This window comes from Malaclemys terrapin, chromosome 10 (genome assembly GCF_027887155.1).
Source record: "Malaclemys terrapin pileata isolate rMalTer1 chromosome 10, rMalTer1.hap1, whole genome shotgun sequence".
NCBI lineage: Eukaryota > Metazoa > Chordata > Testudines > Emydidae > Malaclemys > Malaclemys terrapin.
Window position 1 is genome coordinate 3385625 of NC_071514.1, and position 27935 is coordinate 3413559.

The window sequence follows — 27935 nt, forward strand, 5'->3', positions numbered from 1 at the left end:
GAAAGGGAGCCTTTAGAAAATCCCGAAGGTCTTGTCTGATGCTTTTAACGTATTGGAATTCACTGTAATCCCTTAGTCAAAGTTTCGAAGAGTGCCAAACCCCCACTTCAAAGATCCATTACTGCAGGATATTTTTGGCATGGGAGCTCTTAAAGACCAGACAGTGCAAGATGGTATTGAAATTCTGGCCTCACATCTCCACTGAGAGGAAGCCCAGATTACATACACTAAAAGTAAAACGCTATCCAAAGTTAACAAGTCTACACTGAGTAAGAGCCATTGAATAAAAGTATTTATTTTAACACATTTGCAGATCCATGCTAAATAGAATTGTCACCTAACAAGTGAGCATATTACCTTCATCCCCACATCTGCTGATGTAATCAGCATCAGAGAACAGTTACTCATTGCACAGAACTGAATAGATATGACACCAATTCACCATTATGCACGCACGGTTTCAGGATTCCTGCTTTCTGTCATCAGGCTGGCTCGAAGACTGAAATGACTTTCAGAAGACGACTGTACATGTACAGAACACTGTCAGTGCAACAATGAAGTCCCATCTCTTATTGGAGAATTGTTCTGATGGGTAGCTCATATTAATAATTGTTGCTAAGTATAATAAAAACCTGAATGGGCATAGAAATATTTCTAAAGTGCATTACTGCAGCTAAATAAATAGCAGCAATTGTGTATTTTTCTTTAAAAAAAACAAACAACCATACAAAGGATTGTGACCAAACTTGAAAAAGTTTTACACTATAAAAAGCAAACCTGGCAAAAACACAAGGCGAAAGCCTTGCACGATTCAGTCTACAGGAGATATAGAATATCAAGGAGGTTCACACACACACAAAACAGAAGGCTCTCTTCAAAGTGATCCATAATACACAGCAGGGCAAAAAACAAATGCGTTGGATACATGTATTTCCTCAGAATTGTGAAAAACAATCTTTCCCTTAGCTGCTCGCTGTCCAGCATAGGCCGTTATGAAATGCAAGTCTGCAGCGTTAGCATAGCAGTAAATTTACCAAGACTTCACTGGCAGCAAATTCTGAAGAACTGATTAAAATCCCCATTTTGTCAACAGTATTCCAGTACAACAGTGAATTCCACCTCATGGTTTTCTGCGCCTGAAATAAAAAACACACAACACTCTCAGCTCAAAGTTTTGATTCTCACATCATAACTTTCTAGAATAGTGGTCAAGAATGTTACTTAGATTTACATAGTCTGTTGTACGAATACAAGTTTTAAGCGTATATAGTGATGGAAAGACAATCAATTGGTTCAGTGATACAACTGTGCTATGGATTTTATTCAACGCATCAGATCAGGGAGCAACAACTGTTAAGTTCACAATGTGCTTTTGCATAGAGTTCAGCCTACACACACAGTACAACAGCAAGACTGACCCAACTGGCAAAGTGAAGACTTGATCCTGCTTCTCTAAAAGGCAGTGACAAAGCTCCCACCCACTTCAATCAGGCCCCAAGATTACACAGAAGGGGGCTTTGAAGAAAAGTTTATACCATAGCAGGATTACAAGGGAAATGTTTGTAAACAGATCTAAAATCGCAAGTCTTCCAACTAGACATTCCCCAAAGCGTCCGATTTCAAATGTATTCCACCACTGCTATTGGACTTGTACAGACAAGTTTCCCCACTTGTAGCAGTGTATACCATAGCTTCTTACAGTTGTTTAGCCTCTCTATTTCGACCTGAAATTTGTGAAGGTTGTTTGGTCATTCTGGGATCACCATCCGTTTCTACCCCCCAATCCCCTTTTTGCTTCATGAAAAGCCTTTTTACCTCTGAAGCCCTCTCTCCTGCCTGTAAACATCGTGTAAAACTGCAAGCTTTCTTTCCCTGAGCGGAATGGATCACTTCCACAGCACTGCCAGCACCTATCTGCAAAAGGCCAAATCTGCACGTGAACGCTGCTCTCCAGCAGCTAGGCTACCAGACGACCTAATAAGCACTTATTCTGTCAGCAAGTGTTTGAGTCCCAGTCTTGCCGCTTATGAAGCTTCATGTCTAAACTATCGTTTGTTTGAACTCTGGTGTTAGAAACCGGGGACTTCTACATGACATCAGGTGAGGTTTCTATTTGTATAGCGAGATGGGAGCTTTAGATTCACAAACTCTCTGGGGTGAGACTGAGCTACCCAAAAACTCCCCAAGAAGCCTCAGGGCTAGGGCCTGTGCTTCTCTGTTAGAAGCTTTAAGTACCCAGTCTGGCAAGTGGTAGTTGGAATTTAATATGAACTACATCAACTTTGCCATCAGACTGTTGAACACCATCCCCCTCTAAGGTCCCTTAAACAGTTTTTGTAAACTAATAAAATGTATTTAAATTATCCTCCCCTCCCGCCATCAAGCAGAGATCGCGGATATGCCCATTTGCACTGCAGCGTGTTACTAACATTGACAGGCATGGAGATTACTTTAATCCTTTGCAACCTTAGATGTAGAATGGCCAAAGAAATCAGGGCATAATATAGTCACTTCTCTTCACTTCTGTCCCTGATACACTGCTCCATCTCTGAGCTGTCAGGGCAGCCAGTGTTCCAGCACAGGCTTGTGGGCCCACTCAAACTGCCGCTGAAGACATAAGGTGTCTGTCAGATTTTACTATCACGCCTCAGGTCAAGAGTTCCAAGTGTGACCAGTGATTCTGGGGACCCAGCTTGAGATGTCTTACATGGGACTGATGTTCAGAAAGTCGGCCCAACTCTGAACGTCAGGCTCCTTTCAGGCTTATCAAGTTGGGCACCCAAAAAAAGTCACTGGTCATGCTAAATTTGGCTTCAATCTCTGTATTTTAGGCCACTTTGTCATTCCAATTGCCATGGCATTTAGTGGTCTCCAGTAGTCCCCTCGGGGACATGTCACTGCTACTTGATAATCCGAGTCAGCAAGAGAACTCATTCACACCAGCAGAGGAGAAAGAGTACATGGCTGGAACCACAAAGGCATAAAGTGGCAACGCCACCTGGCTTGACATTTTAGGACTCAATCCTTGCCTTAAAGCTGGTAAGACTTGAGGGGAATCCTATTTTTCCAGCCAAAGAGCATGGAGAGAAAGAAAGCCAGAAGCTCCAGTTATGATAAGTTAATGTGACACCTACTTGGGCTGAGCATGGTGCTGATATCCAGGTCCCAGATTGGATCCTGCCCTCATTTCCACAGCTACCGAACACTGGAAAGACACGTGCATTAGTCGCTGCTGTTGCATAAAGCCAGCAAAAAAGACGACAGACTTACTGGCGTTATTCCAGATTCACAGCAACGTAAGAATCTGGCCGCCTACTTGTAACTTACTCTGGTTTCTACATCTGTCCATTCAGATTCCGCAGCGTCTTCTGGTGGAGTAGGACTTGAAGGCGATGATCTTCGCTTTCGACTGAAGGAGGCAGAGACACGAGTTAGTCCTGAAGACTGCTGTATGCAGCTCAACAGACTGTCAAACAAGTGACTGCACAAGCCATTACCTAGAGATCGTTCACTCATCTGGAGATGATGAATAGCTTTTAGTACCCCAAAACCCCAGCAGCTACCTGTAGCTGAAGGATTTACAAGAAACCCTTACCTCAGTTTTACATATATTTTCCAGTTCAAAATCTCAGCAACTTCATTCTTCTGAAGTTTCTCACCAGACCATTGATGGAATTAGAGCTGTGTGCACATTCTGGGGATACTAAGTTCTTGACATTATTGCAATTATAAAATTAAATGTGACTGACCCGGTTGGTGATTCTTGTTTTAGAGTCTCTATATCGGTGAACTGGACTGCCTGTCCACCACCTCTGGTTCTGTAAACGTCACCCTGAGGGAAAGAAACAAACAAGTTACTTACAAATTAATAGAATTACTTGGATATTACATTTGCACAGAAACGTAAATTGTGGCCAACTAGTACGTGACCTCAGCATTTGCAATAACTACCATTTCTTTCAAGGAAGCTCATCGATCAACCCAGAGAGCACAAACACTTGAGCATGCACTAGAGTGAACCATCAGCATATGATGTACCCAGAGGTTGTCAGCTGCCCCCCAAAAATGGGGCAAGAAATTCCTAAGGCCACAGATTACAAACACAACTAAGTAATGCCCAGTTTCAATGCTTTCATTCGGCAGTCTAGACAGGACTGTGTTGGCAGATAAAGCCTGGGATAAGTGGGGTCAACAAGCCCTTGGGGTAGCATGGAGGAATTTTATTTTAAAAAGTGACAATGCTGTAGTGTCAGAGCTAAAGGAAAATGCAGCTGTTTTATCCAGTTTAAAGTTCACCACAAGAAGTAATCAATGCTGTTTCTTTGGGGGATTTTTTAAGTGACAACAATTGGCATTTCCAAGAAACATGCTGAAAGCGGCCATCTGGCTGAAGAGACATCTTTTGTGAAACTAGCAAAGCCCCCTGGCACTCGAAGCCTATGCTGCATCCCAACTTGCTTTAGATGTTTGCCAGACTAACACTTGGAAGCTGCACTCTGAAAGTGTTAGATTTCATATTGCTGCTTTGTTGTTGCGGCAAGATGGGAACTGGCTCACGCTGCTAGAGGAACTAAGCGACATCACTTAAACAAGATGGTCAAACCTCCGTAACTAGGCTTCAGAAAGCCAGCGGCCGTCACAGGCTTGACACATCCACGGATTATGGATGGTGTCTTACATAATGGGCTAAAAGATCATTTCATTATGGTAGGTGCAATTTCTTTTTAATCAAACTGATGCAGATGAAACTTGGCATGCAAATAGCTAGAAGAGCACATTCAAGTATGGTAAGCTTACTTTAGAAATGTTTTCCAGGAACTGAAGTGTCTCCTACCCAAACATGCAATTTCCAAAATCACAATCAACAAAGGCACTTTAAGTCAAACACATCCTTATGCAAGCTAAGATCAGAAACTCCGGATCAGTTAAGTATGATTTGACAACACAAAGGTATTTGCTTTACCTTAATCAGTTTAGTTTCAATCTCCCCATCAGAAGCTAGTTCCTGGTGCGTCAGCATGTACTTGTCACACTTAGCTAGTGCCTTTTCGTTTGCAGCTGCTACTGTAATGGCATGGGGGACATGGGGCTGCATGACTGTTTCAGTGGGCACATTAGAAGGTGGCTTATGATCTACCCATCTCTCCCCCGCTGAGCGTGATCGTCTGTGTCGGAGACGAACTGGAGGTGCAGTCTGATCAGAGTGGAAAAGGAACCAGAAGAAATAAGCATAATCAGTAGTTAAAGTGCAGTTTTTCAGGCCTGGTTAAAATGTATTTGGATGAAGCCCAAAATTTCATCTCTAAACTTTTAATGAGCATTGATTCTGCAGGGAACCATTACTGACACACTTACACAAAATCGCTATTAGAACAACACTTGGGCCAACTCATATTCTTTGCAGTTTTAATTAAGTTCGACGTAGTTGGATGGATTCCTTAACCAGAACTTCAGACAAAAGGATTTGAACTTTTTTGCAGCAGCTCTCAAATGTCCAGCCAAATTATGAGTTCTACACATATTAAAGAGGCCTGAAAAAGCAGTTAGGTAAGACAGTTTCCATGGATACATTCCTGGGTCAAATGGTCTGTTTCTCAGGTAATCAAGAGAGCAGATTAATGGCACAGATTTTAGGAGGTGCTACTTCAGCGTAGTCACTCAAAGATAAGAGACCTTAACTGTATTACTGGGTAAATACTGTGGAGAAGGAAGAAGCTTGACATTAGTCCCCCTTTCCAGAGTGAGATTTTGACCCATCCAACGTACACAAGATCTCTAGTCAGCCACACAGTGCACTGTCCCCATCAAATTCAGCTTTTTTCTCCCATCATGCAAGAGTTTACATTGCTGAGAGAATGGCACAGTTTTAAGAGAAGAAAGATGAAACTAGCAAGACCACTGGTATGGGTAAGTGATCCTCTACCATCAGGCTCGGAGAACTAACAGCTGTAAATAGCAAGGGGAGATTTTACACTTCTGTCACACATATACACCCAATGAAAATCCATTTTACTAGTGACATGTGGCAAGACCACCTAACTCAGCTCCATGGATACTAACCCCCATGCACTGCACTTCCAAGACTCGAGCATTGATTACATTGTATTTTAGCAACAGGTACAAGGCTTACAGTGCACCCTCTTGATAGGTCTCTTCTCAGTAGCCCCAAAAACGGTTTACAAGCATCTATGTTTTTATCAAAAACTACATGCTGCCAGGATGCAGAAAGCAACATTAAGATTTGGGCAAATAGAAGCTTTCAAGGCTCACCTAAAGCTACCCACAGTAACCTTTTTTTTTTTTTTTTGGATGGGTGAGTGAAGTGTTAATTTTTCCATTGGCAATTTTTTGAGACAGTTCTGAAAAGCTGCCTTAGGAGTTTAGATCCTTAAAAAAGGGTGCACTGTATTTGACAGTAGACAATGTTCCTTAACTTGCTACCAACAGGGGTTAAGATATACTTTTAATTTGAACGGCATTAGTATGAAAGCATGTCACTTGCATCAAAAAGTCTCTAACAGGAACTTTGATGAACAAGTGTGTAATACAATTAAGGGAGTCCAAGATATGGATTCACAATGTAATAGAGATTTTGCTCCTGTTTCGAACATCTCTCAGAATAATCTGATATTTGTATTTCTCTATTAGTTTTACCTGAACCCCTGTAGCAAGAATGTGATGATAAAGCATATAGTGTTAAGACAAGCATCTCCTTGCGATGAACTGGTACACAGAAGAATCACTTAGACCAATTAAAATGGAATGAGAACTGCAAGTAAAACCACAAGTTTTATTACAAATATTCAAATTTAGTAAGAACATTTTAATGGTTGTATGAATCCCAGACTCAGCTCTTTACAAGCGAGACTGCTTGTCCAAACAGTTTCCAGCTGATAAATGAAATTTGCACAAACAGCTCATGAGACCTTTAATCTGCCCCAAAATGACTCTGGCAATTGCAGACTGCCAAATAAGTTTAAGAGACAGACAAATGGAGACACAAGGAGGTTTATAGTCAGAAAAACTGACTATAATTGTTGTTGCTGGAGAGAGCTACACACACACACACTGACGAGACAGACAGACAGACAGACATACTCCTTTAAGGGCTTTTATACGCTGACTTTAGAAATCAAATTAGACTGTGTTTTGCAAGTGCCGTGACACACAACTTGGAGGCAGCAGTCAAGCATGGAGAAAATTTGTAAAATAGGGTCCAATTCCATTTCAGGGGTGAGCTCACATATGGCAGAACACAGTAAGCTTAGCAATTGTTTGAGAATGGTAATCTTCTGAGCCATGGCAACCAAGCACTGCTACATGTAACCATTGCTAGGAGTAGCACTAACCCTGCAGCATTGGTCCTCTTCTATTTCTATCTCATCTCTACGGCTGGGGACCTCAATGACTCCAGTCCAGTGCATCCCTCGCCTTCTGTCTGACACATTACAGTTTCTATTTTGCTCTGGTTCCTGTTGTCTACTCCTTGCCTTAGGTGTGCCAATGGTATGTTTGCTGTATGGAGGAATTTTCTGCTCCCACTCCGAGATACAGGACGCCACAGAAATACTGCTACAAGAGTTAGAACGTCTATGCAGCTGTGGCTGGCTCATGAGAGGTTGGCTGCTAGGGCCTTGAGTAACATAGTTACTAGAAAACTGAAGAAAACGGGAGAGACGTTAGTGAACACATACAATTTTGAACTGGTAACAAAGTAGAACACTTCTCAGAAATCATCCTGTATGGCGGACTTGCATACATGCAGAGAGTAATCAACGCAAGTACTTCACATAATTAGGTGTTTCGTGGTCAGCTTTAAAAAGCCAGGGCACTCTTTCAATTAGTCAAGTGTAAGGTAAGAGCATGCAGAGACAACACACTGGAGGAAAAAAGAAAAACTTAAGGAATTTAGTAGAGCCCAAAACATATACTCATTCTCGTGTCCCATTCCCAACAATTAGACAGAAAAATAATCAGTCACATTTAGCTTTATAAAACTGGCTTGTCTCTGCACTGACATACAAAGAGATTCATATACAACATACTGGTGCTGGCGGCGGGGACGCAGATCTCTGAAAAGCTTTCTCCCGGTCCTTCTCCCGTGAAGGCCTCTCTGGTTTTTCATTCTTTGGTTCAGTAACAATAGCTTTCAGTTGCTTCAGTTTCTCGTCTTTGACCCAGAGCTTGTTCTGCATCTCCAGCTGTTTTGCTGCCACACGGCGCTCCTGCAGGTGAGAACAGGGTGAAGGCTATTGTTTTAAATAAAGACCAAATTATACAAACATATGTTATCGTGATGAAAATTGAATTGAGGAGAGCTGTGTATTTCAAATGGAATGAAGTCTTTCCAGGCAAGATGTAGACTTGTCAAAGTACTCACTACGTAAACTAGGCCTGGCCAACTTTCAAAGCTATCTAACATCGTTAATGTCCTAATTGAAGAACAAAAGTGATTACATTCATTTCGTAGTACACATAGCCACTACAATATGAGCGAAGTCTCTAGTTCAGGTAATGGATCATTATAGGAGGTTGATTTCTCAGAAGCTATTTTTTCCCCCTACACACACACTCACAATTGGCAGAAAATTTGCTGTTGCTAATGTACCACAGGAAGAGTAGAACCCTAAGTTCACATCAATACCCTTCTAGAAAAATTCTACCTCAGCATAAGATCACACTTGTCAACATTTCAAGATGAGAGTGGATGGTCTGGTTTCTCTCTCTCAAAACTGGATACACAAAGAAAAAGTAACTTCAGCCTTAGCTTGGTACAAGCACCATTGCTCCATGAAGCATTTCTAACAGATACGCTAGCGTACTTACACATTCCTTCTCCCACTTCATTGTTGTCTCTGTCACCATGCCTTGCAACCGTGCTTCCAATCGACGCTTATCAGAAGCCTGCCGCTGCAATTTCTGACTCTTGCTTTCTAGTTCTTGCTGCAAATTCCGTTTGTCTTCTTCATAAATTGTAGTCGTTTTCTCTAAAATCTCAATCTGGAGAAAAGACCAGAGCAATTTTTTACATTTCACATTAATTGCTCACAAGGCATTTTCTTGAAGAGGTGCACAATAGAGCAAAGGAGCTAATCGTATTTTAAGATGCTTTAGAACACAACCCGCGATTTTAGTACAGACACAAACACACACTCCAGTAAGATCCCTTTGAAATTTCAAGACAATTTCAGAAATTTGTAGCACGTTTAGCAATTTCTGTTTTTCTTGAAAGAAACTTAACCGTAACCTATGCTAAAGCCAAAACAAGACATTTTGAGTAATAGCCCCACCAAATAAGAGAAATAACAACTAATGTGGAACCTTATGTGGAAAAGCTTCTGGCTTTGAATTAAAAATTTGCCATTTGCTAAGTAGGGTATAAGTTTTGTGCCTAAGAACTGAGTAATTTCAAATTATGCAAGAACAAACCTTGTACTCTAATGTTTTAGTTTTCTTTTCCAGTCGTTCAATCTCCATTTTCTGTCCTGCTATCATTTTCTCCTTTTCCGTGAGTTTTCCTTGAGCGTAGTTTTCCTTGGATACAATGCTGCTATCAAATTCTTGCAGCATAGTTTTAAATGCGAGTACTGGAACAAATTCAGACATTGTAATCCATATAAATCCACTTAGGGAGAATCTTTGCACTCCCGCCCCAAAACATTAAACTAGATCAGGGGTCGGCAACCTTTCAGAAGTGGTGTGCCAAGTCTTCATTTATTCACTCTGATTTAAGGTTTTGCGTGCCAGTAATACATTTTAACGTTTTTAGAAGCTCTCTTTCTAGATGTCTATAATATATAACTAAACTATTGTTGTATGTAAAGTAAATAAGGTTTTAAAAATGTAAAAAAGCAGCTTCATTTAAAATTAAATTAAAATGCAGAGCCCCCCGGACCAGTGGCCAGGACCCGGGCAGGGTGAGTGGCACTGAAAACCAGCTCGCATGCCGCCTTCGGCACGCGTGCCATAGGTTGCCTACGCCTGAACTAGATCAACTTCTGCCTCTTCTCAGCTAGCTTGAAATATGAAGATGGTCTTATTTGCTTGCTGACACAACCCTGCCAAAAGTCTGATTACATCAAACCGCAATGAAGTTTTTGAAGCATCACTCGCAAATTTAGGTGAACAAAGATATGTTCTGCCACATGCCTACTGGGATAGAAGATACGGCTATTTTACTCCAAATGCTTTACCCAACTGTCTTTCATGTATTAGATTAGCAGAGGAATGGTTTCACATGGAGAATCAATGCTCACCATTTTTGGTAAACTCTTCTGACAGCATCTGCCGCATTCTGTGGCGTTTCTCAAGGACTTCAATCAGCCTAGGAAGGGTTTGGTCGTCATTCACGTCCAATAGTTCACATGATGGTAACGGAGGGAAGTTCTGCAGAAGCATTTCTGTAACAGATTGTTCTTCTGTTTCTGTAAGGATTGAAAGCAGACAATCCATGACAGCAAGCTATTCTAAAAACACTTCAGTATTACAGGGCACAGACTGAAGCCACACACTCACTCCCTCTCACCCCAAAGCATTTTGGAAATATAAACGCCTGAACATTTTAATCAGGAAGTTTCCACCACCTAGATGGTAGCTGATCAGGCACAACTGTACCAAAAGAAGGGTTTGAATGTGACATTGCTGCATATAATAAGTGTTTCAATAAGAGAAGTTATAAACAAAAGGTAGGCGTAGAGGGAAGCTTGGAAATTTGAGAGAGAAATTAGAAGTCCTTTGAGCATAACTTTTTTTATCCTGTTTAAAAATTATTTCTTTGTCCAAATATTGCTGTATTTCTATATCCATGACCTCCCCCAAGGGACAGGGTAGGGGAAAGTTAATTTAAATCTGTTATCACTATATTAAAGATTTACCTTGCAACTAGTAATATGTGCACTAAAACCAACTGTATTCATTATAATTTATACCCTGCAGTATAAACCCAAGGTAACAGATATACTTATGACTTTATTGTATAGGTTAAGTTATAGATTATGTAAGAGATTTTTGTTTTCTTGTAATGTCTTTTCTATTAGTCAGACTGGACTAATAAGTCTGGGCTATGAAATCATGTAACATCATTCCAGGTTTTACCTCCGCTGATTGGGCCACCTCGAATCTCAAGTTTTCGTGAGAGTTCATCCTTAAAGGCCTGGTTTCTAAATCGGCGTCCGGGGGTTAAGCCAAAAAGTGGTTTATCAACAGGTCTCGCAACTTCAACTTCTTGGGTCATTTCTGCAAATCGCATGACTTGCTATGATAGAACAATATTCAGTTTTAGATACGCTGTATTTAGTTACCACAACCTTTAGCCACAGTGTGAACTCGCAAGTACTAAGATACATATTAAAAAGGACATTATCAAATTGAGATGGCTTTTAAAAAACCAAGTTACAGGTAGTTCCAAATACTACAGCTCCGCCCAGTTTCCCTAGTGGTCTTACAGGGGCGTGTGCACATCTCTCTCCCGCCCCCCCTGCAATGCTGCCAACAAGGGAAACAGTGAAAGTGACTATACAGAGTGCTGGCAAACAGTTAATGCCTAGAAGAAATGTGACTTCTTTCAGTTATAGTATTCTTCATGCCATTTCTAGGAGTAGGGAGTGTGACTGTTGTGGGTTTCCCTTTAAAGTTTCAGTTTTGTTCCTTGTGAGAGATTCCCTCCCCTTTATATTTTCTATCTCTTCGTATTCATTTCATCCATTTAGTGGGGATGGGATGCGCGGGGGGGAGGGGTGGGGAGGGGAGAAGGAGAAAGAGGGGAAATCACATGCAAGTTACCAAGCTCTCCTCATAGTCCTCGGCCTTGGGGTTAACGCACACGATCATACGCACTTTTCCTTCTCCATCAAAGTAGTTCTTGAACAGGTGGGTTAATTTGGAGTCTCGATAAGGGACCATCTAAAAAAATTGAAAAAAATCTAACCACATTCTCAAGCAAAAGTCTTGACAGGTTAGAAGACAGTAAGGAGGTGGGTTGTTGTATACCTTGTTGGTTCCATACATTTGGTTCTCCCGTAGAACTTCAATACATGTTCTTAATGTCATAAGTGACTGGTTAATATTACCTGAAAGAAACAGAGCTAGGGTTAAGCACTCAGTTGGATGTTGCCCCTCCGTTACAATACTCCAAAATTAGTGACCAGTTTATGCCTAAAATAGCATTGTTTGGGGGATAAACTACTCTGACTAGATTAGGAATATCTAAAGCCTTTTCTAGTTACATTAAGACAACAAGTAAATGCTACAATGAGTGGTGTCCAGCTTTCCAGACAAGGGGATTTAAGAGAGTCATTTGACCTAATAGAACAAAGAGACACCCCCACCAGGATTTTCCCAGGATATTTATCTTGAGCCAGGAGGCATTACCATACGACCAGCTTTCTAGTCCACAAATAGTTGCCTATGAGCATATAAGCAACAGACACCAAACCAACTATGTACCTGCTTCCCGTAGTCTGTTTCCTTCAGCTTTTGTCCTATTCGTTCTCTCACTTCCAGCTAAATCAACCAAGGACATCTGGCTTAAAGTTATTTGTTCTCTCTCCTGTTCAAGAAAAAAATTAAATGTTTAACGCCATTTGCAACACTTTCCCAATATAGGGGAAGAAATAAAATTACATGGGACTTAAGCCTTACATAACTGTTGTAAGTTAATACTTAAAGGTTAGAGTGAGAATTGAGGATCTCTCTTATAATTATGGGAGAGGCTAGGAGCTCCTAATGGTTTAGTGCTCTAGCATTCCTGGTTCTGGAACCCAGGATTCATATTCCATCTCAGGCAGCCTCAAACTAGAAACGCCTTTCCCAAAACCTCTCCCAATTTCTATAGGCTTAGCTTTTGCGTAAGAGTAGCCAAGACAAAGAGCAAGAGACCAACAAGCTTTGCTAATTTCGTTAACGCTCACCTTGACAGAGGGAGCTTTGACTTAGGAGACATTTAAAAAGTGCACCTGGAAACTAGTAATTAGAATGTCCCAGACAGGTCTCCGCCCTTCCCACACCCCCATTGTGCTCTTAAATAATTAGCCTCTGAATTTCACCTGCAGAACATTATCTCCATCCGCATCCAGTGGCGCCTGAGCCAACTTAATCATGAACACACTGTGAGAACGACTAGATTCGCGATTCAGCTGAGTGTTAGCAATCCGCCTCTTCTTTTGACCTGTTAAACAAGAGAGTCTTATAATCTGAATGGCAGATCTGCAGCGGTCATGCAGGTCTTCATGCCACAGGGTTTCTATTGTACATGAAGGGATCTACATGGTTAAAGTGACCACTACTTCTGAACATTTCTTACCTCTCCAAAAAACTTCAAAAGCTTCTTCAGTAGATTTTACCTCTACTTCGGTGCATCCTATAACATACATGTTGTGATTCTGGTCCTCACGGAGTACTTTGGATTGTGGAGGTCTGCAAAGAGCATGGTTTAGATCAAGCTGACAGACAGCAAGGCTTTTAAAAGAAGCACCATGCAAATTCTTATGTTTAAAGGATCAAATTCAACCTGAACACAGATATCAAACAAACATTCTCCCACACCAACAGGACGGAGAGCCAATACAAATGCATGGGGAAATATTTAGGCAGGATTAGTTACACTTCCGTTATTGCTTAAGCCACATTTAATTGCAATGCATAGTAGGCACTAGGAGGCTGGAGGACTACTGCTACTCTCCTTCATGCATAAGCTCATACAGAAGCATGTAACAGATTTAAACAGCATTATTCTGAATTTGCTAGAGAAGCAGAGAAAGAGATGGGGTCGGAATTTATTTACAGCAACACCATACAATAAATTCAGCGTCTCCAATTTTAATAGAAGGGACAATATGCTGGGCACATACATAAAATCACCATTCTGCACAGGAGTGTTGGAACTGTTCCACCTATCGAAGGAATAGGGTAAAATATTACAGCAACCACCTAACATTTTAATCATTGTAGTTTGCACAACGGGAAATCATGTAAAAGTTAAGACCAATTTATGGAAATGTTCAACAAGATGGTGATCCTCTAGCGAGAGCTTAACAAGAGGTTAAACAAAATAAGTGTAGCTCTCCTCTTACAACCTCATGACAAAGCCAATATGTTCTATTGGTTTGTGGACCCTATTCAGAGAAGGAATCCAAAAAGATTAGATCCAAAGACCTCAGGCCAGAGTCATGGCAAATCTGTGTGCATTAATTGTTCTGCCATAAGTGCGTCAAGTTTCACAAAGATATTTGTACACCAGTAGCTATTTGGTAGAACCTTAATTTTAGATCCATTTAAACAGAAGCACAAAGCAGAGAGTTAATGTGGAGACAAGACAAAAGTTTAGAGGCAGCTCATCCAGAGGCTGCCTCCAAAAGCCAGCGTTTCAGACTGACACCTAGCATTTCTGTTCCTGTTTCAATGGAGTGTAAAGCTGATTAACAGTGAGTCACGTTCCCCACGCCAGTATCAGTTTCTTTGGAAACAGGAGTAGGAATGGCAGCTAAGTTGTAGTATAGATTGCAAGTTGTAATCATCAGTTGCGTGCTGTTTGTCAGACAGCATGAACAGGTTTGGGAGTCCTGCAGGTTCCAAGAGCCTGTGCCAATATAACTGAAACTTAAGTTCCTCTTTTGACATTCCCTCTAGAGCATGTTACAATTTAGCGCCAGCAACAAGACACCTATTCTGCAGTTTTAGGCCCTGCTGTAGAAACTTAAACAAGCCAGCTCCACACTACATCACAGCAAGTCCCCGTTTTTCAGATGAGGTTGAGGCAGACTTGCACAAGGCAAAGTCAGATATAACGGTCTGGTTCACAGTCTTGTATCCACACCCCTGTACCCAATATTCCTTTCTTGAGTAATCTCGTTTGGACTCAAGACAAAAGTGGTGGGGTTGTGAGCATGTCTCGAGGTAACCCAATATTAATTACAACCTGGACAGGTGATAATCACTCAAAGAGGCACATTAAAAGAAACACTTACTTTGGTTTTATTGGATCGAAGGGAATTTCCTCCAACAGATCATATATGTAATTATTGTAGATTTCAATATACGAGACAAATACACTGTAGACATTGTCCTCTTCAACCTCTTCCACTTTGCAATGATCTCGTACACTGATCATATCAGCAAATTCTGGATCTATTTGTCGTCTGTTAAAACATGTATGACATTATTGAAATACAGCATCTGTGACAAGCTGAGAACTCATCACATGTACTCTAGAATTCGAAGCTATATTGAAAGCAGCACAGCAAGGGTACGTCTACACTGCAATTAAAACCCTTAGCTCAGGCTAAGGCACCATTCAAATGCAGTGTAGATGTTTTCAGGCCTGGGCTGGAGCCCAGGCTCTAGTACCCTGCGAGGGTCCCAGAGCTTGGAATGCAGCCTGAGCCAAAATGTCTACACCGCAATTAAATAGCCCCTTAACCAGTCATTGGCTAGCCACGGGTATGTAACTGAAGTGCCAAAAATGCCCACATTGAACACTGATGCCAGGCATCCAGTTCTCCAGAAAGATCTAAAGCACTCGTGAAAGCAGTAAAAAGCTTAAGTAGAGTCACGTTTATTACTATATATTGTGATATAAAATGTTCAGATGTAGTTGTGTTACCTAGTCAATTACCAAGCAGTTACAGTTAGTCAGCCCTATGCAGAGCTCATTCATACCTTGTTCTTATAGCATCTTCCATTCATTAAACTCAAACACTTTTAATTTAACATACCTTTTAGTAACAGGAAAGACTAAAGCACAGACAGTTTAAGTGACTTAACCAAAGTAATGCTACGAATCATATTGCAAAGAACAGAACCTAGGTTGCCTGCCTGCAAGTACTCAGCTTTAAATGTTGACTAGACTATCTTTATCTCACCAGAAGATAAAGGAAGAGTGATATATTAACGCTCCCTGAAAGTGGTGAGAAGTGTTCATGAAGGGCGTCTAAGTCATCAAAACTCAAGTTTTAGAAGGACATGTATCAATAGAGACAAGGTAAGTGAGGTAATCTCTTTCATAGACAAATTTACGAGATTACACAGAGCTCTTCTTCAGGTCTGGGAAATGTACTCCGAGTGTCACAGCTACATAAACTCTCAGAGAAAAATGAGAAGCCAGAAACACCACATCACCTGGGGGTGAACACTTTTCACCTCTGTATCGGACGTTCCAGTCCTCATCCTCAAAGGAAACCTGCACAATACCATCAAAAATAGCCTGGGAGCTTAAATGCATAACTTTTCTAGATACTAAAAATCATAGACTGAACAGAGACACTGGATTTATGGCTTATTACAACAGTCTATAATCTTGCATAGTGACAGGTTTCACAGTAGCAGCCGTGTTAGTCTGTATCTGCAAAAAGAACAGGAGTACTTGTGGCACCTTAGTGACTAACACATTTATTTAAACATAAGCTTTCATGGGCTACAGCCCACTTCCTGCCAGTTTCTCTCCCCCCACCCCAACCCCCATGCATGGAGAAGTGTTAAAGGGCCACTTTACCTTGAATGGTCTCTTACAATGTGTTAATTTCTAGGGCTGTCAATTAATTGCAGTTAACTCACGCGATTAACTCACAAAAATTAATTACAATTAATTGTGGTTTTATTCACACTGTTAAATAATATACCAATTGACATTAAATATTTTTGGATTTTTTTTTTTTTACATTTTCATATACATTGATTTGAATTACAACACAGAATACAAAGTATACACTGCTCACATTATTTTTGATTATAAATATTTGCACTGTAAAAATGATAAAAGAAACAGTATTTTTCAATTCACCTCAAGTACTGTAGTGCAATTTCTTTATCGTGAAAGTGCAACTTACATAACTGCACTAAAAAACAAAACAATGTAAAACTGTAGAACCTACAAGTCCACTCAGTCTACTTCTCGTTCAACCAATCGCTAAGACAAACAAGTTTGTTTACATTTACCGGAGATAATGCTGCCCACTTATTTACAATGTCACCAGAAAGTGAGACTAGGCATTGGCACGAGTCTTTTGTAGACAGCATTGCAAGGTATTTACGTGCCAGATATGCTAAACATTCATATGCCCCTTCATGCTTTCACCACCATTCCAGAGGACATACTTCTATGCTGATGATGCTCGTTAAAAAAAAAAAAAAAAATGCATTAATTAGATTTGTGACTGAACTCCTTGGGGAGAATTGTATGTCTCTGGCTCTATTTTACCCACATTTTGCCATATATTTCATGTTATGTTATAGTAGTCCCGGATGATGACTCGGCACATGTTCATTTTAAGAACACCTTTGCTGCAGATTTGACAAAATGCAAAGAAGGTACTGATGTGAAGATAGCTACAGCACTCAACCCAAGATTTAAGAATCTGAAGTGCCTTCCAAAATCTGAGAGGGATGAGGTGTGGAACATGCTTTCAGAAATCTTAAAAGAGCAGCACTCCAGTGTGGAAACTACAGAACTTGAACCACCAGAAAAGAAAAATCAACCTTCTGCTGGTGGTATCTGACTCAGAAGATGAAAATGAACATGCATCGGTCCGCACTGCTTTGGACTGTTATCGAGTAGAACCCATCATCAGCATGGACGCATGTCCTCTGGAATGGTGGTTGAAGCATGATGGGACATACGACTCTTTAGCGCATCTGGCAGGTAAATATCTTGCAACGCCGGCTACAACAGTGCCATGAGAACGCCTGTTCTCACTTTCAGGTGACATTGTGAACAAGAAGCGGACAGCATTATCTCCTACAAATGTAAACAAACTGTTTGTCTGAGCGACTGGCTGAACAAGAAATAGGACCGAGCGGACTTGTAGGCTCTAAAGTTTTACATTGCATTCAAAAATAAAAAAAGTGTTATTTTTTGTACATAATTTTACATTTGTACCTTCAACTTTCATGATAAAGAGATTGCGCTACAGTACTTGTATTAGGTGAATTGAAAATTGCTATTTCTTTTGTTTTTTACAGTGCAAATATTTGTTATAAAAATAAATATAAAGTGAGCACTGTACACTTTGTATTCTGTGTTATAATTGAAATCAATATATTTGAAAATGTAGAAAACATGCAAAAATATTTAAATAAACGGTCATCTATTTTGTTTAATAGTGCAATTAATTTTTTAATCGCTTGACAGCCCTATTAATTACTTATTCTAAACAATCTGTTCCTCCTTGTATTTAGCTGTGACACTCTGACTACCTTTCCCAGACCTGAAGAGCAGGGCTGTGTAGCTCAAAAGCTTCTTTCTCTACCCAACAGAGGTTGGTTCAATAAAAGATATTGCCTCCCCCACCTTGTCTCTCTAATATCCTGGGACCGACACAGCTACAACATTTGATACATATGTATTAATACATTATTTCATTCTACTTACTTGCCAGACGGAGTCTTTGGAATTGGCATGGCATCTCTTTTCTGACGCTCTAACAAAGCATCAACTTCACACTGCACATCCACACCGTTCTTGTCATCAAGTTTAAAAACCTGAGGGCAGCAAATGGAGTTAGCTGTCATGTGATGATCTTAAACACTGGAAATGACAGGTTGTGGCGAGGGTTAGTGGGGATAAAAATGTCAGCACGATAAGAGTGAAAATATGACTAATGATCTCTGGGATAGTCAGACCAAACTACTTCATTTCATTGAAATGCCATCCTGTAGTCGGTCATTCTCCTTTTCAACCAGGCTCTGTTTCGTATGCAGATGTTTTGTTAGATTAATTTATTTCGAAGGACTGTAAGGTTACTCTTACAATTTGACTATTTGGAACAGAGAATAACTATTTGGAACAGTGTTTTAGGCTATACTGGGAAAGTTTCTCTTAAGACTTAAAGCAAAGCAACTCACAAATCGCTTGGCCTGAAATGGTCCTATGCTGTTGAAGATCATGTCTAAGCACCGGGGAAGAAGTCCTCCATCACCAGGAGAACCTGTCATTGTGTGTGTTTTCCCACTACCTGTCACACCATAGGTGAAAAGGAGACCTAGGAGTAAAACAGTTACAGTTAAATATTCCTAATTGGACCTTATTAACTAGAAAACGTTCAACTTGAACGGTCACTTGATCCTATCCAATAAAGACAGAGGCGGGGGGGGGGGGGGGGGGGAGAGACGTCCTCATTTGGAAGAGTTGGCACTAATACTCAAGACATGTTGGTACCATCCCTGGCGTGGGAAAGGAAAGAATTAGTCCAAAGGAGGAAAGACCACAGCTGCATGTCTTTAGAGCAGTGACTGCCCAGATAGTAGGACTGGGCCAGCCAGTGTGAAGACATTTCCCCAGCACACTGTAATGCCACTCAGGATAAGGCTAGCTGGTGCTAGTGGACAGACCTCAAGAAAGTACTGGAAACAATCCGTTTTTAATAAACTCTAGCTGCTCAGAGTCCCCCCTTTCTGGTTAAGTACATTTAGAAAGGAGAGTGAAGGCAGCCATTTTGACCGTCATTTAAAACCTGACTGCGGGAAGCTTGTTTGTTTTTATTCTGCTCTGAAGAGCTTCAGATACAGCAGCCAGATGGACCTGAAGAACCTGGCCTCATGGTATCAGACAGTTTTTGATAGTTCACATGAGCCAATCACCACCACCATCTAACTCTTTAATAGTACTTCTCATTGGTAGATCTCAAAGCTCTTTTCAAAGAAAGAGAATGATAATGGCATCATTATCCCCATTTTACAGGCGAGGAAACTGAGGCATGGAGTGGGGGAGTGACTTCCCAAGGTCACCCAGCAGGCCGGTGGCTGAACCCAAAGTAGAACATAGATAGAGCACTGGACTGGGATTCAGGAGACCTATTAGGTCAAACTGCTTGCCAATCAAGACTCTAGGCTATTTACCAAAATGATACAATGTCATTGTTTTGTAGAGAAAAGCCTCTACAGTTGATTGGTATGCAAGAAAATTAAGCCTCAATATAAATATCTTGTACGCATCTGAAACAGGAGTAATTTAGAATTGGAGGCCGGGGTGGGAGGGTTCTTTGCACTTTGTTACAAGGAAGCAGTCCTATTCTTTCATGAAAATAGGAACATTTTGAAGACTTGTTTTCAGCAGACAAACTGAGAAACCTTGGCAATTTGGGGGAGTGCCAGAATAAGCGAAGTAAAGCTGAAGAAAATAAGTATCCTTAAGTTTTGAACAGCCTTAACAGTGGTTAAAAAAAATAAAATAAAATTCCAGGAGAAAGGCAACCAAACGAGTAAAAAAAAACCATTTTGGTTTTAGCTATGCAGTGCCACTACAGCATGTTAAATACAAAACAGCTGCATACCATTTTTCCCACGAATGAGATCTTCTACTAGAGGTCTAGCCACAACATCAAAGAGTGCTTTCTGAGTGACAAGAGTTCCAAATACTTCCTTAAACGTATACTGCGTCTGGAGAAAAGAAAAAACACTGATGTAAATCTGTTTTTTAGATCTCTCTCTGCATAACTAAAACTCTGCTTTTCACTAGCCTAGCAAAAGGGCAAAGTAGATTCTGTAGTGTAAGATTTCATATAGACAATCAGATTACATATATGTATAGGGCTGCACACAGAGTACCATTCAAATTCTGGTAAAGTCTAATACTAAAGACAACCACATTATACTTAAACACATGCGGTAGTATCAGGACATACCAATCACCACCATGTTGTTCCTCTCTGCCTGTCATCTTTTTTAAGTTAGAATACATGCTTGTTGGGCCTTTGGGTGTGTTCAGGAAGTTCCTAGCACATTCCAGACAGAAGAAAAAGCCACCTTCCTTCCCCCAAGATAATAAGAGGTTAGAATTGTGTTTGAGTAGGAGGATGAGGAACTGGATGTGTGCACAGTGTGTGGTCCCATGACGGAACTGAAGGGGAGCGTGTTGTGGAGCTGCAGAGCTGAAGCCTGTTTCAACATGCATTGAAGTCAGAGGGATTCTTTCCACTGACTCCAATGAGCATTAGATCAGGCCCTTGGTAGTATGTTAACATTATGTTTGGGAATTAAAGGCATGCAAGTTGAAGTTATTGTGGATGTTAATTGGTTAGTTCCCTGATTTTTAGCGATTGAGTTTAAGCCATTTAACTGTAAATTAAGAACTTAGTATGAGAATAAATACATAGTTTAATCAAACAGTTTACAAAAAAGTGAAATACAAATTTTAGACGCCAGCCCTCTGTAGATTGATATACGAGCTGTATGGCAAGCGTATGATAAACAGATTAAGTCCAAAGTTTGCTGGACAAAGTCAGCATGAGCATTAGTTATCAACTTGCCCATTTAAAATTTGTTTCTACTGCTAGTCTTAAAAAGTACTCTACCTCCCTGTATTCCCCATTCCGGAATATTCTGTAGCCATCAGGAGGATGAATCTGAATGGTTGTTTCACTGATCACTTCTATGCAACACTCCTGATCCTGAACACTTAGGGGACGCACCCTGCAGTACACCTGATGGAACAGAAGTAAGTTTTCTTAGAATAAAAAGTAACACCACCACCACCACCACCACCACCAAGCCAGTCTACTCTTGTTCAGTTGTTTTGGTTTTTTTGGACACAGTCAAGTGAAATTAACATTTTGACAACAAGGAGTCTGGGCATAAGCTTATGCCCAAATAAATCTGTTAGTCTTTAAGGTGCCACCAGACTCCTTGTTGTTTTTGTAGATACTTAACATTTTGACGTTTGCCACTACAGTTTCCACGCACCTTAGACATTTGGTCAATTGAATCTACATTAGCCAACCATTCCCACCTGCTGATATTTTTGCCGTGTACTTCATGCTGTATTTGTTCTACTTTAAAGTCACCAAAGGAATCGTTTTATTTCAGCATCTTATAATTATGTAGCAGATCATATGTACTTGAAAGTACACATGATTTACCCCAAAAGAGAGCCACATAAGAAATTCCCTGGCTGCTTCTCTTCAGAGAAATTCCTACTATGGCAGTGACAGGAGAATTTTAAGACAAAAAAAAATTGTCCAGTGTCATTAGCAGATTAACAAAGTCGCAATTTTAACAGATTTGTGTCTACTTCTGTCACTTGCCACTGTACACTGACCGCGCTCTCCTTGAAAATCTTTCTACTCTAAATTACCACACAGGAGTCCCACATTTCGATTCTGGAGCACACACTGCCCGCGTGGGAAAAGGCCTGCCTGTCAAGTGCCTCCCGTCAACCCAGGAGTGCCACTGACAGATTCTTATGATCCCATACAACCCTTGTTGGCAAGAAGTAAAGTTATAACTCAGGACCTTGAGCCACCGCATCAGTGAAAGAGGAGAGGGGAGTAACTCTGCTGGGGATGGGGAAGAAGAGGAAAATTGAGGGAATAGTCTCTGCCACTACATGGCTTTCCTCCCCATTCATTCCCCAGAACCACAGACTCACCAGAAAACAAGCAGAAAAACACTGAAGAAATGGATTAGAAATGCATAAGCCTGATCGCAACAAGTGGATTCCAAAAAGACTTCAGCACAAGTAAAAATAAGCCTGAACAACAGGAGGGGAGGTAGGGGCTGCTTTCACCTCATCAGCATTATGTCAGGCACACACAAACCAAGGAGCCCACAGTCCTAGTAGAAAGTTAATCATAGAAATTAGCCTCTCAAAGCTACAGCAGGATTGCTTTCCAGTAGACCGCAAAAAGAGCAAGAGTGGAAAGCAAGACACCTTACCCCAACTGGATCTTTCAGACTTGTGTTGGATGACTTCTTTAGCACTGGTTTTCTAGGAGTTTTAGTTCTACTGAAAATAAAGAACTGAAAGTTAGACTTGTCATCCAGTCACACGATACATATATTGATTAGCATAGTTCTACCTAAAGAACATTAACTTGCCTCTCCCCAACAATCTTTTAGACTAACTTTCCAACAGCAATGATCTACCTACATCTCTTTAGGAAAACATTGGTCACTTATAGAAACAGGACACCATTGCTCCAAAATGGCAAGTCATATGCTCGCTCCTAAGGCCTTGTATTCACTGTTGAAGGCTTTTGTTTTTGATTCTTATCTCAGGGTAAAAAAACACGAGAGCTATACCAAGGTACAGACACAGTGAAGACAAGGCATTTTACTTTTACCTGAGGTAAAATAGGAGAGGTCAGCATTGTACTGCAATACTTACTTAAACAGGGATTTATTATAACTCTGCAAGCACACACGGGAAACTGAACTTCCTGCTACACCTCCCCACCAGATATAACATAACTACTAAACTTGGACAGATTAGATTTTGTAATCGATAAGTGTCAATAAATATCAATTTAATCATAAACACAGACTAAAAAAATACTTCCATCGATAATCATCAAAATTTACAGATAGGCAAAGAAAAAAATGCTGCCTGAAAACTGTTTTATTTAAGACTATTTACTATGTATACTTTGACATGTGATGTTGACAATGTGTTTTAACAGTATAAAGCTTTAACCTTTTGAATCAACTTCTGTCATTAAATAATTATTGTCTGACCAGTTCCCCATAATTTCCTGCAATTGTGAAAATCTAGATAAAAAACGCTTAAAAATAAACATTATATATTTTGGCAGATATGATATATATCATATCAAATTCTGCCAAGCCTAACAACAGAGAAATTAATAAATAAAAATATGTTCAGAACCCCCTCCTTCTGGTCTTCAAACAACCCCCAACCTCATCATCACAAGTAAGTTACCCACAGACCAGGGCTCACCAACTCAAAACAGTAACAGAACCTGCCAGAATGACAGATGCAAAACCTGCAGACATATCTCCACTGTTATTAACATCAATAACCCCGCATCAAACCTTTCAAGATCCATGGGTCCTACACATGCCTATCACAACATGTGATGTACCTAATCCAGTGCACTAAAAGCCCCCAATAAAAATTATGTGGGCAAAAACAGACAATCACTACACTCTCAAATGACATACCAAAAAAAGATAAGAAACAAACACACTATACCACCCAAGGGCAAACATTATTCACAATACAATCACTCCATATCTCTTAGTCCTCATCCTCAAAGGAAACCGGCACAACGCCTTCTAAGACAAGTCTGGGAGTTTAAATTCATAACTTTGCTAGACACTAAAAATCGCAATCTTAAAATAAGATGCATCTGATGAAGTGGGTATTCACCCACGAAAGCTTATGCTCCAATACATCTGTTAGTCTTAAAGGCGCCACCGGACTCTCTGTTGCTTTTTAATAAGGATACTGGACTTATGGCTTATTACTGCAATCTGTAACTCACTAACCCCATTTTTGTCTTATGACAAAAGTGGTGTTAACGGCCACTTCACCTTGAATGGTCCCTTACAACGTGTAACTACTTACGATAAACAATCTGTTCCATAATATATTTAGTTGCGACATTCTAAGTACTTTTCCCAGATCAGATGAAGATCTCTGTGTAGCTGGAAAGCTTGTCTCTCACACCAATAGAAGCTGCCCCAGTAAAAGATAATATCTCACCCATCTTGTTACTCTAAGGCCTGGTCTATACTAGGGGGAGGGATCGATTTAAGTTACACAACTTCAGCTACGTGAATAACGTAGCTGAAGTTGACGTACTTAGACCTACTCATCGTAGTGTCTTCACTGCGGTGAGTCGACTGCTGCCCCTCGCCATCGACTCTACCTGCGCCTTCTGCAGCGGTGGAGTACAGGAGTCAACGGGAGAGCACTCAGGGGTCGATTTATCGCATCTAGACTAGACACGATAAATCGATCCCAGCTGGATCGATCGCTGCCCGCCGATACGGCGGGTAGTGTAGACATACCCTAAGGCTTGGTCTACACTACAGTTAGGTCAACATAAGGCAGTTTATGTTGACCTAATTATGTCAGTGTACACAGTCCAGCCTTGCTCCCGCCAATGTAAGTGCCCTACTACACTGACATTATAACTCCACGAGAGGTGTAGGGCTTATGTCGGTGTAGTTAGGGCAACTAGTAGTCTGTGTAGACACTGCGTTACTTACAGCTGCTGTTGGCTGTCATTCACGCAGGAGCCATGAAACTGAGGCTACATCTACACTACCGGGGGGGTGGGGGGGGTTGATTTAAGATACGCAAATTCAGCTCCGTGAATAGCGTAGCTGAATTCGACGTATCGCAGCCAACTTACCCGACTGTAGGGACGGCGGCAAAATCGACCTCTGTGGCTTCCTGTCGACGGCGCTTACTCCCACCTCCACTGGTGGAGTAAGAGCGTCGATTTGGGGATCGATTGTCGCGTCCCGATGGGACGCGATAAATCAATCCCCGAGAGGTCGATTTCTACCCGCGGATTCAGGCAGGTAGTGTAGACCTAGCCTGAGAAGCAAGCCGGGCTCCTGGCCCCGGGGGAGCTGAGTGTGGGGCTGACAGCCCAGGCTCTCAGCCCCCCACGCTGCCCGTTAAGTCAGTAGACGCGCGGCTGGTGAGGATGTGCACCACGGACAAAAGGAGGGTAGCCTGGACATGAACCCCTGCAGTCATCACTGAGAGGGCTGTACGTCGACCTAACACAGGTCAGCTGACATTTCTAGGCTAGACCTGCCCTGGGGCCAACCCACGAACAAGCCTCATACTAGAGACACGGTGGGTGAGGGACTCTGTGTCTCGCTCGCACCACGGCAAGGCCTAAGAGCACACAAGGCAGGGGCCGAACCCCTCTTGATGGGGGGGGCTGCCCGCCCCCCCCGATCACCACGCTGCCCGCATGGCGCTGAGCGGGTCGTCACTGGCGGCAGCGCTGCTGGAGTTGTGCCGGTCCCAGCACCCGGGGGGGGGGGGATTTCTCAGGCCCGGTGCTCGGCCCCCTCCAACGCGGGACCCTTGCCCGGGGAGAGGGTGGACAGGGGGGGACTTTCTCCATGCAAGACCCCAGAGGGGGCCCCCCCCACGCGCCTCCCCCTCGGCGAGCGGCTCAACCCCCCGGCCTCGCTGGGGCATTTCTACCCGCCGGGCTGGCCGGGGGAGGGCGGTGACCCGAGGCCCCCGGCGGGGAGAGAGCCCGGGCCGGGCCTGGGGGGGGTCCCGCGCGGGGCCTGCCCCATACTCACGACGCCTTCATGGTGCCGCTCCCTGGCTGCGGGGCCGCTCTCGGGACGGTGGCCGGGCGGGCTGGGGTCGGGTCGGGTCCCGGGACGGTGGCCGGGCGGGGCCGCTCTGTCGCGGGCTGGGCGGTGCTGGCCGGAGGGTCTCGGTCTCTCTCACTGAGTGATCGTTCGATTTGAACTTTCCCTCCGCTCCCAGCGGCCCGCGCGCTGCTGTGATTCAAATCCGGCCAATCAGAGCGCGCCGTTCGGCGAGCGTCGCCACGCAACGCGTATTGCGCGCCGGAGCGTCACGGACACGCGTCGTCACCATGGAGACGAGGACAATACCGCCCCGGCTCCAGGTGGGTGGCCAAGGCCCGAGCGGAGGCGGCCGGGTCCCAGAGGGGCCTGGGCAGCGGAGCGGGGACTCCGCGGGGCCGGGCCGGCGCGGGGCCGGCAGACCCCAGGGTGACCAGACAGCAAGTGTGAAAAATCAGGACATTGGGGGGGGGGTAATAGGAGCCCATATGAAAACACCAGCCCCCAATACTGGGGCTGTCCCTATAGACTCGGGACCTCGGTCACGGGCCGGGGTAGCTGCGCTGCAGGGCCCGGGGGGCAGGAGCCCAGGCCCCAGCGAACGGGGTAGGGCGAGTGAGCGCCAGGGAGCGCTGGGGGCAGGCGCAGGGCGTCGAGCTCCACCCGCGTGGGTTGGGGGAAGCGCTGCCTAGGACATGCGCCTGAGCGGGTTTTCGGGTTCAGGGCGGTTTATTTTCCTTCCCTGTTAGATGCAGGGTAGCTGAAGCCCGGGACAGGAGCGAGACGAGGTGGGGGAGGTAAGAGCTCGTATTTACTGCTTGGTTTTATTTATAACAGCAGTGGGCCCAATAAAAGATGTTACCTCACCCACCTGGTCTCTCTACTTCCCTCCAGTTGCAGGCAGGCGAGAAGGTGCAATCCCACCAGCGTGCCTGAAGCCTGAGCCGCTGTAGGTGCCTTCGTGGTGGTTAAATAGCTATGCCTTGAAGTGACTGAAGACAGTAGTAAAGTGTTAATTTCTTTTGGCAACTTTAGCGAAGTATCCTTAGTGCTGAAACCTAGGTAGGACATGTGACAACATCCAAAAAGCGAACAAGCCCCATGAAAAAAGAACAGGAGTACTTGTGGCACCTTAGAGACTAATAAATTTATTAGAGCATAAGCTTTCGTGGACTACAGCCCACTTCTTCGGTATGCATCCGAAGAAGTGGGCTGTAGTCCACGAAAGCTTATGCTCTAATAAATTTGTTAGTCTCTAAGGTGCCACAAGTACTCCTGTTCTTTTTGCGGATACAGACTAACACAGCTGCTACTCTCAAGCCTAATGAGGGACCCAAGGGAGGTAGATGAATGGGCCAAATGCCCCAACCTCATGTTATATTTACTATAGTAGTTATCTATCATTTCTTTAGATTTATACAAACTATAAGAAAAATAGTCCATCTGTGCTCTGGGCACCCTGGATATAAATATATCTATATTTAAATACACAAAAATAAGCAGATGCATCAGTTTCCCTAGATCAACTTAATTACACAGCAACACTAGGAATATAGCTGAAATTAATCAATCCCCTGAGTCCCACCCTCCGCCCTACTTGTTTCCTCTGGAGCTAGGGAGAAAAGGTGGGCCCTGGAGTAGGCCCTGAAGGCTGACAAAGTTGGGCTGTTTCAGACCTGGAGAGGAAGCAAGTTCCAAAGGCCCAGGGCCCTAACAGAGAATATCCTGCTTGCTAGCCAGCCAGGACCTCCTCTCTTATATTGAAAGCACTACAGGTGCTTTCACTGACAAGAGCTGCAGCAGTATATCATAGGGACAACAGAATTTCTTAGGTAGGTCCCAGGAAGTTTAGGGCATTATAGGTCAAAACTAACCTCCTAAAAACAAGAAAATAGGCCATCAATGGAGGTCATAAA

At 42.6% G+C, this 27935-nt stretch overlaps 1 protein-coding gene across 5 annotated transcripts; it reads right to left on the reverse strand.

Moving 5' to 3' along the window:
• Window positions 1–274: 274 nt before the first annotated feature.
• On the reverse strand, window positions 275–26178 carry KIF23 (kinesin family member 23). Of its 5 annotated transcripts, none has more exons than XM_054041464.1 (24): window positions 26005–26178; window positions 22642–22708; window positions 21282–21410; window positions 20262–20367; window positions 18835–18971; window positions 18362–18471; window positions 14964–15134; window positions 13848–13889; window positions 13301–13413; window positions 13044–13165; window positions 12445–12547; window positions 11989–12068; window positions 11782–11901; window positions 11095–11254; window positions 10257–10424; window positions 9430–9587; window positions 8827–9000; window positions 8046–8225; window positions 7350–7658; window positions 4964–5194; window positions 3750–3832; window positions 3328–3409; window positions 3135–3205; window positions 275–1136 (listed from the first exon to the last, which is right to left on the reverse strand). In XM_054041464.1, the coding sequence occupies exons 1-24, from the start codon at window positions 26013–26015 to the stop codon at window positions 1121–1123; spliced, it is 2943 nt and encodes a 980-aa protein (XP_053897439.1). In that variant the 5' UTR covers window positions 26016–26178; the 3' UTR covers window positions 275–1120. The 5 variants fall into 5 exon arrangements, with proteins under 5 accessions (XP_053897439.1, XP_053897436.1, XP_053897440.1 ...); XM_054041461.1 differs by having other exon boundaries at window positions 22642–22711; XM_054041465.1 differs by lacking the exon at window positions 13848–13889 and having other exon boundaries at window positions 22642–22711.
• Between the last annotated feature and the right edge of the window lie 1757 nt (window positions 26179–27935).